Here is a 14551-nt window from a genome sequence, read left to right as displayed (position 1 = left end):
GCAGTATCCAACCACTTTCTTGGCTTAAGTGATCCAGTTAGCTTCTCTTTTTAGCAACCAAAGGATTGCTAAAATGATAAAATGATACAGCATCGGGCTGTTTCCCTGCCTGACACTGCAGTTCTGGGTTTGGCCTGGACCCAATGGTTGCCAAAGCCACTTTAAAAAGCTCTTCTCAAGGGATGCCTGGGTGGCTCAGTGGTGAGCATCTGCCTTCTGCTCAGGTTATGATCCTGGGGTCCTAGGATCGAGTTCCGCATCGAGCTCCCCAAAGGGAGCTTGCTTCTCCCTCTGCCTATGTCTCTGCCTCTCTCTGTGTCTCTCATGAATAAATTTTTACAAATCTTTAAAACATCCTTCTCAAGGATGTGGAGAAAGGGGAACCCTCTTGCACTGTTGGTGGGGAATGTGAACTGGTGCAGCCACTCTGGAAAACTGTGTGGAAGTTCCTCAAAGAGTTAAAAATAGAGCTCCCCTATGACCCAGCAATTGCACTGCTGGGGATTTACCCCAAAGATACAGATGCAGTGAAATGCCGGAGCACCTGCACCCCGATGTTTATAGCAGAAATGTCCACAATAGCCACACTGTGGAAGAAGCCTCGGTGTCCATTGAAAGATGAATGGATAAAGAAGATGTGGTCTATGTATACAATGGAATATTAGTCAGCCATTAGAAACGACAAATACCCACCATTTGTTTCAACGTGGATAGAACTGGAGGGTATTATACGGAGTGAAGTAAGTCAATCGGAGAAGGACAAACATTATATGGTCTCATTCATTCGGGGAATATAAAAAATAGTGAAAGGGAATAAAGGGGAAAGGAGAGAAAATGAGTGGGAAATATCAGAGAGGGTGACAGAACATGAGAGACTCCTAAATCTGGGAAACGAACAAGAGGTAGTGGAAGGGGAGGTGGGTGGGATGATGGAGTGACTGGGTGAAGGGCACTGAGGGGGGCACTTGACGGGATGAGCACTGAGTGTTACATTATATGTAGGCAAATCGAACTCCAATAAAAAAAAATATACAACCCCCCCCCCCACTCTTCTCAAGATGTTCTTGGGTTTTTTGTCCTTCTCACCAATGTTTCAGGTTCTTCCTGAAAACATGACCCAGGGGCAATTGCATAGTTGAGTTGGTTGGGCATCTGCCTTCAGCTCAGGTCATGATCTCAGGGTCTTGGGATCAAGCCCCACATTGGGCTTCCTGCTCAGTGGGGAGTCTGCTTCTCCCTCTCCCAATGCCCCTCTGCTCATGCTCTTTCTTTCTTTCAAATAAATAAATAAAATCTTAAAGAAAGAAAACATGACCCAGGGATCCCTGGGTGGCGCCTGCCTTTGGCCCAGGGCGCGATCCTGGAGACCCGGGATCAAATCCCATGTCGGGCTCCCAGTGCATGGAGCCTGCTTCTCCCTCTGCCTGTGTCTCTGCCTCTCTCTCTCTTTCTCTCTCTCTGTGTGTGTGTGTGACTATCATAAATAATAAATAAAAAATTAAAAAAGAAAAGAAAACATGACCCAATTGGTACTAGATTTAAGAACCTCATGGCCTCATAAACCCTGACTTTTGAGTTCTAGTCTCCAACTAAGACCCTCCAACAACCAAAGAGCACAAAAAACTTTTGGGACACTTGGTTCCAGGCCACCATTCTCCCAGATCCCTCCTCTTACCTCCTGTTTCCTCCATCCCTGGATGTATCATGAGAAAGCCTTCTGAAGTCAAGAATGAGACCCAGAACTTTCTAGGAAGTGGAAAGCAGACCTCTAGTTTTATCCTACCCCCTCCCCATCATCAAACATCCCTGGAGTATGCACTGAGTTAAGACCTGTGCTTGCCTCTGTGGACACAGAAAGAAAAGGCAAATTTCTTCTTTTGAAATAACTCCTTGAGGACACATAAGATAAAAAAGTTACAATTTAGTGTGAAGGACGTTGTAGTAGCAATGCACTAAGTCATTATTTTGAGCATTGGGATGGAGATGAACTAGTATGTATTGAATATCTACTAAGTGTCAATCACCACACTGGACATGTGATGCATATTTGCTAATATAATTTTCCAAAAGATGTTTTGGTTTAATACCTGTCTCATGGTATGAGCACCGGGTGTTATTCTATATGTTGGCAAATTGAACACCAATAAAAAATAAATTTATAAAAAATAAAAAATAAAAAAATACCTGTCTCGTGGCAATAATAATAATATTGCTTCCAAATGTGGGGTATTTATGAGACTGACGCGCTGCCTACTGCGCTAACGAGGCACCTAATGTGGGGTATTTAATTTGCACTGAGCTCAGAGACTTATATGCCTTAAATAATTTTATCCTCTCAATGACCCTGGGAAGAAGGAAGGGTTATCTTATAGGGAGATTCAGAATGGGAGTAAATCATGAAAGTCCTGCAGCTATGAGATTTGAGTCAAGAACTAAATATCATCTGTCAGGCTTCAACTCTACAGAACATTTCCACAACCTCATTTGGAGGGTGTTTAACCAACACTGACCGATCACCCACGTGGTCCCAGAAGTGATTACATCACACCATCCTGTTTTATCAGAGAAGGGAACTAATTCTATGTGGCTAGAGACGAGAGAAGGTTAATATTTTTCAAAGACTGAAGTTTCATGTGAAATTTAAAGGGTTGAATTGAATTTCATTGTGAGAAAAGGTAATCTCTTGTCAGAAAGAATAGTTTGGGCAAAGTTCCTCAGGAGTCAATGTACTTTGGATCTCTGGATATTTGTGTGAGCAAGGATAAAGGTGTGGAAAGAGTCACACAAATATCTTAAGGGTGGATATAAAGGTTATAGTGATTCTAATTGTGGAAAGATGTATATAACATAAAATTTGACCTTGTTAACCATCTTTAGGTGTACAGTTCTCTGGCATTAAGCACATTCACCTCTTGTGCAACCATCACTGCAACCCATCTCCAGAACACTTCATCTGGGAAAATGGGAGCTCTGTAGCCATTGTACACTAACTCCCCATTTCTCTCTCCTCTGGCCCCTGGAATCCACCATTCTACTCTCTTTTTCTAGGAATTTGACTCCTCTAGGCACCTCATATAAGTGACATCACACAACATCTGTCCTTTTGTGACTGGCTTATTTCACTTAGCATAGTCTTCAAGATTCATCTGTGTAGTAGCAGCATGTGTCAGAATTTCCTTCCTTTTTATGGATAGTTGAATTCCATTCTCTGTATATATTACATTTTGCTTATCATTGCCTCCATCCATGTACACTTGGATTGTTTCCATCTTTTGGCTATTGTGAGTATACTGCTATGAACACAGAGATGCAGATACCCATTCCTGCCATTACTTTCAATGGGCAGCATTGTCTTAGCCTCCAATTTCTACTGGAAAGTCTTCTCCTGTAGTCCTCAGATGCATTAGCTCTTCTCAGAACAAGTTATGAACATGTGTTTCCATAACCAAACTTATCAACCAAAGGCAGGAACAATTTACCACTTATCTTTATGCCCCAGGACCAAAACACAAGACAAGGCATTTGGGAAGAAATCAATGTATGATGGCCTGAACTGAGAGTGGCTCTGAGGCTCCTCCTCCCCTTAAGCCTCCAAAGAGTGTCAGTAGAAGTGTTTTTCTTCTTCTTCTTTTTAAAGATTTTATTCATCCATTCATGAAAGACACACACACACACACAGAGAGAGAGAGAGAGAGAGAGGCAGAGACACAGGCAGAGGGAGAAGCAGGCTCCATGCAGGGAGCCTTACGTGGGACTCAACCCCGGGTCTCCAGGATCATGCCCTGGGCCAAAGGCAGGCGTCAAACCACTGAGCCACCCGGGCTGCCCAGAAGTGCTTTTCCCATCAACTATTCTCCAAGTCTGCAGAGACCAGAGGAGGTCTCTGAGGTCCAGAGCTCCAATTTAAGCTGGCATCCCTGCTTCCTTTTCACCATGAGGAGAGTCAACTCAGCAACTTAGAGCATTCAGAACTACGAAGAAGGTGAAACAAGGGTGGGGAAGTGGATGCCTCATTCAGGACCAACAACAGCTTTCCAATGTGGACTGAAAAGTGACTCTACTCTTCAACATCTCCTCCTCCAGGTAGGAGCTGAATGCACCTGAGCATCTGAGCCTCTTCCAGGGGCAGCATCAGCAAGAACGGATCTGAAGCTGCTGTCCTTTGACCATCATATGGGGAGACCAAATGTTATTCTTTGGCGGTGAGGACAAGGAACAGCAGAAAGAAACTTTCTTTTATAGAATATCCAAAGTATACCAGGCACTGACTTTGAATGCTTTAGAAAAGTATTCAGTTACTTTTAACTGATGTAACCCCCAATTAGTACTTATCCATAATTGTGTATTAATTTATGAGGCAGATTTAAACAGATTGAGTGACTTTCTTGCTTGGAAGTTCTTGAACACTTTGAGGCTAATACCAGGTTGGTTCATGCCCATATAGCCATCACTTTTGGTGTATTGCTTCTTTGCACAAAGCCCCTTACTTAATAAATAACTACCGTTAAACACTTTACCAGCCAAGGGTCTGTCTTCTCATGAGAGGAATTCTGAGTTTCATTTAGAACAACAGATTGAAACCCACTTCTGTATAACTTTGAGCTCAAGCTTCAGCCACAACATTATGTTGTCTCTCTTTTGACAGTGAGGAAATTAAATAGCTCAGGAGGGAGATGGTTATCTATATTTTTAAGTAACACACAACAGAAATTAAGTAGAACGCTCAAGGAGCCAGATAGAGAAAGCTCCATGGCCCAGATTGCTGTGGGGACCAGGAATGTTCTCTTACTGACCACCATATCTCCTTCGAACCTAGCACACACAGTCTTAGCAAAGAATTCCTGGATAACAACTATCTTTGAGATGGTATATCTAGATATTTTTGAATATCTAGTTTTGGGATTTGGGATGCTAATGTGCCTTCAGGGGTGCACTCACTGGTTTTGCTGCAGGTTATCCAGGGATCTCTTAGTTCATCTGAAGTCCTAAGTTAGGAAAGGCAACTCAGAAAAGGATCTTTGGAGGAGGTATGTATTGAGTGGATACGGATAAGAGGATAATGAAGATCAGACGCAGAGCCAAAAAGAGGGGGAGCAAGAAATCTCAGTTGGGGGGAAGGACTGGGATGGAATGGGAAATGAAAGGTGAGTGGACTCCAATCCAGGAAGTGTTTACTGGGGTGCAAGTTCTGCTTGACAGCTCTAAAGCGAGTCGGTGGAGTCACACCCCTGATCCTTGGCTGCCCACCTACATTCATGCAGTAATATACACATGTATGTCCTCAGGGCGAAATTATCCTATGATCCTCATGCCTTTGCACAGAACCTTAGGATCTACAAATCCGGCCTCTTGGAAGGCTCTGATGCTCTGAGTCTTACAGGTCTCTGCTAACATAATTTGAGAGGCTCTCAGGTCACCTTCCATCCCTAACGTTGCTGTGCAGGGTAAACATCTTTCTTATGAACATTTGGCAGATACTGACCTCTGTCATTAGTTTATCCTCAATTATTTCTGCTTATGTAGCCGTGAACTGCTATCTAAGGGCCCCCTGTAACTTGGAATTGTTTTTGGTGGTGGTGGTGGTGGTTTGTGTGTTCATCGACTCTTTCTCATAGGAAGTCAGTGGCCATAGACCTGGACTATCTTCTTTACCCATGCATTTCCAATAGCTAGCATACAAAGGGAGGTTCATTGAATGCCATTGAATGAATTCTGTGAATGATAGATAGCCTTATAGTCAGAATTCTCCAGCTGGATCACTTGTCGGCTCTTTACTTCCCATGTCCCAGGTGCAGACTTTTCAGGCTTGACTGTAAAGATGAAATGGAATGGGACTAGACAGCATAAACGTCTGCCCAGCTGTGTTACCTTCTTTGTGTTATGTCCTGGCAGTGTGGTCTTGGGCAAGTGAATGTATCTGTTTGGGCTCCCTACCTGTCTTATGGCATAAAACCAATGTATATAAGTAGGATTGATGGCAAGTAAATAATGCATACAAGGCACTCAATGAGTTGTGGAAGTATCAATTATGAGATCATATATCCTCTTGTGTCTTAACAATTTTTTTTCCTGTCAGCTTCGATTTTCTGAAATGTATCAGTGTGAAAATAACACCTATGTGTATTTGCAGTCCCTCACATTGATACAATGAGTGTTATTTGCGACCTTCTGCTGAAAGACATGTCAGTCTTTTGGGGGATTCCTCCCTCTGTGCTCTTCTTGAACACCATCATTGGTGACCTACAATACAATTATCAAAATAAGTTTACATTGAGAAGAGGAACCTTTTCAAACAAGGGAGCTGGCAGTCTTGCTCTACTCCAGATTTTTAAAAATACTCCCAAATTCCTATGCAAAGTATACAAAGAGGGGAAAAAAGAACTTTTTTTGGAACAGAAATAACAATCCTAATTTCTTATTTGCTATACCAATTCTCATCTACTGCCTTATTTATTGTAACAACCTTATCGGAGGCCAGTGATTTTCTCCCAATTTTCAGGCAGTCTGATTATATAAAGATTCAGACTTAGGAAGACCAATCAGAGTAATGACGGTGATCTCATGCTCAGAGTTTGTCTATTCTCCAAAGTCTATTCAGCGTTTGTCTGTAAAAGTCAATTTCCAACAGAAGCTGGGCTAGCCCAGTCCTAGGGTTTCACTCACTGTGAACATACTCTCTATTTTTTTTTCTAACTAAGTGTCTTTGAAGAGACCAGAACGTCAATACACTTTATTTGTCTCTCTGCAGATGGAGAGTTCTCTGGAGTTGGGCAACATGACCAGAGTCCAGGAGTTTGTCTTGCTGGGTTTGTCCACCAGGCCGGGCATAAGGAATGCCCTGTTTGCTGTCTTCCTGACCCTCTACCTGCTGACCCTCCTGGAAAACACCCTCATCATCTACCTCATCTGCAGTCACAGCGAGCTCCACAAGCCCATGTACTTCTTCTTGGGTAACCTCAGCTGCCTAGAGATGTGCTATGTGTCAGTGACCATGCCCAGTCTGCTCCTGGGGCTTTGGACTGGACCCTGCCATGTACCCTTCACAGCCTGCATGACCCAGCTCTTCTTCTTTATAGTCCTCATCTGCACGGAGTGCACCCTCCTGGCCTCCATGGCCTATGACCGCTATGTGGCCATCTGCCGCCCACTCCACTACCCACTGCTCATGAGGCCCCAGGTCTGCCTGGGCTTGGCCTTGTCTTCATGGATTGGGGGGCTGCTGGTCTCAGTGGTCAAGACATCTTGCATTGCCAGCCTGTCCTACTGTGGCCCCAATGTCCTCAACCAATTTTTCTGTGATGTCTCCCCTCTGCTCAACCTGTCTTGCACCCACGTGGCCCTGACGGAGCTGGTGGACTTCATCTCTGCCATCGTCATCTTCTGTGGAACACTGTTGGCAGCATTAGCCTCCTACTCAGCCATCGTGGTGGCTGTGCTCCTCATGCCATCAGCCGCTGCCCGACGCAAGGCCTTTTCCACCTGTGCCTCCCACCTGATTGTGGTGGGCATCTTCTACTCAGCAGCCCTCTTCATCTACTGCCGTCCCAGCCGTATCAAATCCATGGACCTCAACAAGGTGCTGTCAGTCATCTACACGGTAGTCACGCCCATGTGCAACCCCATCATCTACTGCCTGAGGAACAAAGAGGTCCATGTGGTGCTTCGGAAAACTCTCCACTGGCCTTGAACATGGTCTTGAATAATTGGACCTCTCATCTCCTGATTGAAAAACTTCTATGGCCACGCAATTCCAAACATAATACTGAAAGGCCAAAGAAAAACTGCAGGAATATGTTTCCCATCTCACAAACAATGAGTTCATTTCAATCAGTAACAAAATCTGAATTACCCATGGAAGAAGTGAACAATGTCTATGAGAAAGCAAGTCATCGCTGATGAATGATGAGTGACTGGTAACTCACATGACAAGATGGTCAACTTTATTAGTAAACCTAGAAATCCAAATTTAACAACCCCATCATTTTATTCTTAGAATGACAAATACTTAACAAATGTTTCTATATGGTTCCCACAAGTAGAGATAGATGATATATAGGAGGATATTCACAGCATCTTTGTACTGAAAAAAATCAGAAACAACCTAATATCCACCAAGTGGATGGATTAGGTACATTTTATTCATTCTGAGGTAAACATTGGGGTGACTAAATAAAAGGAAATAGATTTATGTCTTTGACATGGCAATATGGCATATATATAATTAAGATAGGGCTTCTATCTCAATCTTTTCCCCATTCGTTTGTACTAGCTATTACCCATCTATACTATTTTTAAGGTTTTAATTAATTAATTAATTAATTAATTAATTTGAGAGAGGGAGAAGGCACATGTGTGCATGAGCAGGCGGAGGGACAGAGGGAAAGAGAGAGAATCTCGAACAGACTCTGTGCTGATCATGGAACTGAGCCTCGGGACCTTGAGATCATGACCTGAGTGGAAATCAAGAGTTGGATACTTAACCAAATGAGCCACCCAGGCACCTGCCCTACCTATATTCATTTTTTAAAAGATTTTATTTATTTGATAGAGAAATAGTGAGAGAGAGCATGAGCAGTGGGTAGGTGGAGAGGGAGAAGTAGACTCCCCACTGAGCAGGAAGCCCAATGCAGGGCTCGATCCCAGGCTCCTGGGATCATGATCTGAGCTGAAGGCTGATGCTTGACCGACTGAGCCACCCAGGCACCCCAATAGTGCCTTTTCGTAAATAGAAGCTTCCAATTTTGGTGAAATATAAATTATCAGTACTTAAATTTATACCTCTTACTTTTTTTAAGATTTTATTTATTTATTCATAAGAGACAGAGACAGAGAGAGAGAGAGAGAGAGAGAGGCAGAGACACAGGCAGAGAGAGAAAGAGGCTCCATGCAGGAAGCCTGATGCGGGACTTGATCTCGGGTATCCAGGATCACACCCTGGGCTGAAGGCGGCGCTAAACCTCTGAGACGCCTGGGCTGCCCTATAGTTATTACTTTTGACAGCTTAATAAAATTTACCTATTTCCCTGTCACATAAAACCATTTCCTACATGGTTTATAACTTTAGCTTTCTAATTTGTGTGTATAATGCCACTCAAAAAATGTGTGTGTGCATGTGCATGTGTGAGGTGTGAGTTGAACTTTACTTTTTCCGCACATAATCCAGTTTTACGAAAATGGTTGTTGGAAAGACTCTCCCATTAAATTGCATTGCATCTTTGTCAAAAATCAGATTGAGTAGGGACGCCTGGGTGGCTCAGTGGTTGAGCGTCTGCCTGTGGTTCAGGTCGTGATCCCAGGGTCCTGGGATCGAGTCCTGCATCGGGCTTCTTGCAGGGAGCCTGCTCCTCCCTCTTCCTGTGCCTCTGCCTCTGTCCGCGTCTCTCATGCATAAATAAATAAAATCTTTTTTAAAAAATCAGATTGAGTATAAGAATGTGGCTCTATTTCAAGACTCTGTTTTATTCTCTATCAATCTATTTTTCTGTTAGCTCACCAATATGAGCTTGTCTGGATTACTGGGATGTAATTGTATGAATTAACATCAGGAATTCTAAGTCCTCCCACTTTGTTCTTTTTCAAGATAGCGGTGGCTTTTCTAGGCTCTTTACATTACCATATAAATTTTAGATTCAGCTATGCATTTTTATAAAAATTACCTTTGAGATCATAATTATGATTGCACTGAATCTAGAGATAATTTTTGGGGGAATTGATATTTTCCACAATGCTGAGTCTTTCAAATCATAAATACAGTATACTTTTCCCTTTATTTGGCACTTAAAATCTTTTGGGGTGTAGTTGACCCATGTTACACTAGTTTCAGGTGCATAACACAGTGAATCCACAAATTCAAACATTTTGCTGTGCTCACCACAAGTGTAGCTGCCATCTGTCACTATGCAACATATTCCAATACCATTGGCCATATTCCCTGTGCTGTACCTTTCATCCCCATGACTTATCCATCCATAACTGGAAGCCTGCGCCTCCTGCACCCCTTCACCAATTTACCCCACCCCACCCCCACCTCCCCTCTGGTAACCATCCATTTGTTCTCTGTGTTTGCAGGTCTGATTCTGCTTTTTGTTTGTTTATTCCTTTTCATTTTATAGATTCCTCACAGGGGTGAAATCGATTGGTATTTTGTCTTCCTCTGTCTGACTCATTTCATTTAGCATAATCCCCTCCAGGTCCATCTATGTTGCCTCAAATAACATGATCTCATCTTCTTTTTCTTTTAATGTCTGCATAATATTCGAGTGAGTATGTATGTGTGCACACCCAGGTGTGTATACTTACACACCACACCTATCCTTACTCATTCACGTATGGATGGACTCTTAGAGTGCTCCAGTAGTTAGCACTTTAATCTTTAACCTTCCTGCCAGCAGTGTTTCAGACCATTTACTGTGGAGGGCGTGTGTATCGTTTGTTAAATTTATTTCCATGTATTTAGTGTTTTCAATACTTTTGTATGTTTAATTGTAAATTTTACTTTCCAATTGCCACATGTAGTATTCAGAAACAAAATTGGTTTCTGTGCATTTGTCCTGTATCCTACAATCTTCACAATCTCATATATTAGCTACAAATCCTTTGTCCTGGATTTTCAGTATAAATACTCAGTATAGGATTTTCAGTATAAATACTCATGCTATCTGCAAATAACAGTAATTTTTCTTCTTTTCTTTTTCCAACCTGTGTCCCTTTTATTTCTCTCTTCCAGCATCATGTGTATTTTATTCACTCAGCCCTATGAGCTGCAGATCCATGAGTGCTGAGTGGGTTCCTGTGGGTCTTCTGCCGGTCCTGTTGAAACAAACACTGGGCATAGACTGGACATGGTGTACTCTCCAGTTACCTTCTGTATAGCTCATCTATAAAGCCTGTAACAGTGGCTGGAGTAAGGGGTGAGTCTAAGAGGATTGTAAAGGACAGCACAATGCAATCTGCTGCTGTTACAGACGCCCCAAATCTCTGCACCTCAACATGCTGAGATTTATTTCTCACCAGCGCCTTAATTTGGTGCAGCTTGCCAAGGGGTGCTCTCCTTCCTGCAGTTGCCCAGGGACCTAGGGTCTTTCCTGATAACACCTGTTATCCTCCAGAGCCTTGGGGCTCACCACTTAAAATTTTATTTGTAGACAAGCAGGGAAAGAGAGAAGGAGAGGAAGTGAGAACCATCATCCAAGGTTTGAAGGGCCAGGTCTGGCATTTATATGCATCACTGCTGTCCACATGTCACGATTTAGTCAGATGGTCATACCAAGATTTAGTCACATGGTCATACCAGGGTGCAAAGGATGCTGGGAGATGTAGTTTAGCAGCATGCTCCTGATTCAGCCGCATCACTGATAAGCACACAAATATGCATGGTAACTGTAGTGTCACTTTTCAGCTATGGGCTCTTAAAAAAAGGAGACAATTTAAGCAAATGAGTATAATTAAAGGGGTATAAAACAAGCATTCTCAGATATCTTTGATGGGAATGTAAATCCATGCAATATTTTTAGATGGTAGTTTTGTAATATGTATAAAAATTTTAAATGTATGTTGACCAATAATTCTACTTCCTTACATGTGTCGTATGGATATATTTCTATACATGGGCAAAAATAAGCATGCCAGTATATCTATGGAAGCAATGTTTGCACTAGCAAAAACTGGACAACTATAAAAATATCCATCAATAAAGGGCTTATAAATCACATTATGGTCCATTACAGGCCAACCCCTCCCAGACTTTTCTTCCTTCCTCTACCACTTCCCTCTTACCAGTTATCCTTATATAGTCCACGATCAAGTATTCCAAAGTTAAAACAATTTGCATTAAAGAAAACCTTTGTCCAGGTCAGAGTCCAGGTATTAATTAGGCTTTTCCTCACAAAATCAACGAACATTTCATTGCAAAGAATACAGACATAAATGACAGAGTACCATCTCTGAATGAAGTCCCAGTTTAGTGGTGCAAGAAAAAAGTAAAGAGGGACTCATAATAAAGTTAATAAGAACTATATTAGTGTCAGAGCTAAGCAGTTTTTACTCTCAAGGGAAAGAATTGACATTCATTGATGGCTGTGTGTCCACTACTATGCTAGATCTGTACACATCTCTGTTAATTTATATTTACATCAGCTCCGAGAAGTGTATTTGGTCTCCATTTCACAGGTTTCAATAATAGCGATCAATAGCTACCACTTACTGAGCTCCTAGTAAGTACCGGGGATTGGAGTAAGTGCTTTACATGCATTGATTAGCATGTAGTCTTCATGAGAACTCGTGTGGGTGAGTATGATCGTCACCATTTTGCCTATGGGCAATCCGTAGCCTAGAGGCGAAAAGACGTGTTTTATGCATAGGATGCTTAATGTTAAATGCTAAATCAGAGGGGGCGGGGCAATATGGCGGAGGAGTAGGGCCCCCAAGTCACCTGTCCCCACCAACTTACCTAGATAACTTTCAAGTCATCCTGAACACCTGCGAATTCGACGTGAGCTCTAAAGAGAGAACAGCTGGAACGCTGCAGAGAGAAGAGTTTGCGCTTCTAACAAGGTAGGAAGATGGAAAAACAAATAAATAAAAAAGAATCAAGTGGGGGAGGGGCCCCGCGAGGAGCCGGGCTAAGGCCCCGCACGGCAAAAGCCCCCTGGGACAGGAAAGCCCGTCCCGGAGAAGCAGGAACTTTAAAAATCCGCACCGGATTCTACCCGGACAGAAAGGCGCTTAGCAGGGAACTTGGGCAGAACCGCAGGAGGGGCAGTGGAGCCTCCAGGTTCCCGGGGTCACTACCAGAGGAAGTGCGCCCGGGGGAGAGCGCGCCACAGACCGCGGGCCGAGCTCGGTAAAGGGCTGGAGCGCGCGTCCGGCGGGGCCTCGGGAAAAGCTCAGCTGGCGGCTCCGGACAGAGGGGGCTGCGCCCTGCTGCCTTCGGGAGCCACGGCCGCGGGAGCACGATTCCAGCAGCACAGGCCCTGATCCCAGGGCGCCAGGGGACACAGCCCAGGATCCTGCGTTTGCTCGGGACAGATGGAAGCGGGGAGGGCACCGGACAAGCAAGGAGGCTCCAGCCGCCGGGCATCCCCCGCCCCCCGGGAGCATCCAGGCCAGTGCGGACTGGGAGACTGCGGTAGTTACTGCGGGAGCTGACTCCAGAGCTGGAGAGCTGGCCGAGGCCAGTGTTGTTGTCCCTCCTGGTGTCACCCTGTGCCTGGGGCGGAGCGGGGCCGCCAGGGAACAGGGACCTCACAGGATAAACAGCCCCCACTGAGCCGTGCACCTGGCAGGGGGTGGGGCAACGCCCCCAGGTGCACACACCTGAGAATCAGCACAGCAGGTCCCTCCCCCAGAAGACCAGGTGGAAGGACAGGGGAAGAGCACGTTCTTGACCAAGCAGCACTGGAAAGCTCCAGGGGAAATCGAGGGATTTACAGTATGTAGAACGAGAGGATTCCCCTCCTTATTTTGTTTTTGTTTTTTCTTCCTTTTTCCAGTACAACTTGTTTTTAGTCACTCTGCACTGAGCAAAATGACTAGAAAGAAGAACTCACCACAAAGAAAGATTCAGAAACGGTATTCTCTGCCACGGAGTTTCAGAATTTGGATTACAATTTGATGTCAGAAAGCCAATTCAGAAGCACAATTATAAAGCTACTGGTGGCTCTGGAGAAAAGCATATAAAGGATTCAAGAGACTTCATGACTGCAGACTTTAGATCTAATCAGGCCGAAATTAAAAATCAACTAAATGAGATGCAATCCAAACTGGAGGACAAAACGGTGAGGGTTAAAGAGGTAGAAGAAAGAGTGAGTGACATAGAAGACAAGTTGATGGCAAGGAAGGAAGCTGAGGAAAAAAAGAGAAAAACAATTAAAAGACCACAAGGAAAGGCTAAGGGAATTAAATGACAGCCTCAGAAGGAAAAATCTAATTTTCCTTTAATTGGGGTTCCAGAGAGCACCAAAAGGGACAGAGGACCAGAAAGCATATTTGAACAAATCATAGCTGAGAACTTCCCTAACTTGGGGAGGGAAATAGGCATTCGGATCCAGGAGATAGAGAGATCCCCCCCCCCAAAAAAAAAATCAATAAAAACGACTCAACCCCTTGACATTTAATAGTGAAACTTGCAAATTCCAAAGATAAAGAGAAGATCCTTAAAGCAGCAAGAAACAAGAGATCCCTAAACTTTATGGGGAGAAATATTAGGTTAACAGCAGACCTCTCCACAGGGACCTGGCAGGCCAGAAAGGGCTGGCAGGATATATTCAGGGTCCTAAATGAGAAGAACCTGCAGCCAAGAATACTCTATCCAGCAAGGCTCTCATTCAGAATAGAAGGAGAGATAAAGAGCTTCCAAGATAGGCAGAAGCTGAAAGAATATATGACCACCAAGCCGGTTCTGCAAGAAATATTAAGGGGGACTCTGTAAAAGAAAGAGGAAGTCCAAGGAAACAATCCACAAAAACAGGGACTGAATAGGTATCATGATGACACTAAATTCATATCTTTCAATAGTAACTCTGAACGTGAATGGGCTTAATGACCCCATCAA

General features: G+C 43.7%; 1 protein-coding gene across 1 annotated transcript in view; it reads left to right on the top strand.

Moving 5' to 3' along the window:
* The window catches only part of LOC144323313 (olfactory receptor 6Z7-like), a 38265-nt gene extending 28938 nt beyond the window's left edge, over nucleotides 1-9327 (top strand). Inside the window, exon 2 of the mRNA XM_077913642.1 lies at nucleotides 6749-9327. Coding sequence (XP_077769768.1) covers nucleotides 6749-7687 — 939 coding nt within the window. The 3' untranslated portion in view covers nucleotides 7688-9327. The remainder of the gene's footprint in view (nucleotides 1-6748) is intronic.
* Nucleotides 9328-14551: the final 5224 nt, after the last annotated feature.

The sequence above is a fragment of the Canis aureus genome, chromosome 1, assembly GCF_053574225.1.
Source record: "Canis aureus isolate CA01 chromosome 1, VMU_Caureus_v.1.0, whole genome shotgun sequence".
Taxonomy (NCBI): domain Eukaryota; kingdom Metazoa; phylum Chordata; class Mammalia; order Carnivora; family Canidae; genus Canis; species Canis aureus.
This window is presented reverse-complemented; position numbering and strand designations above follow the sequence as displayed.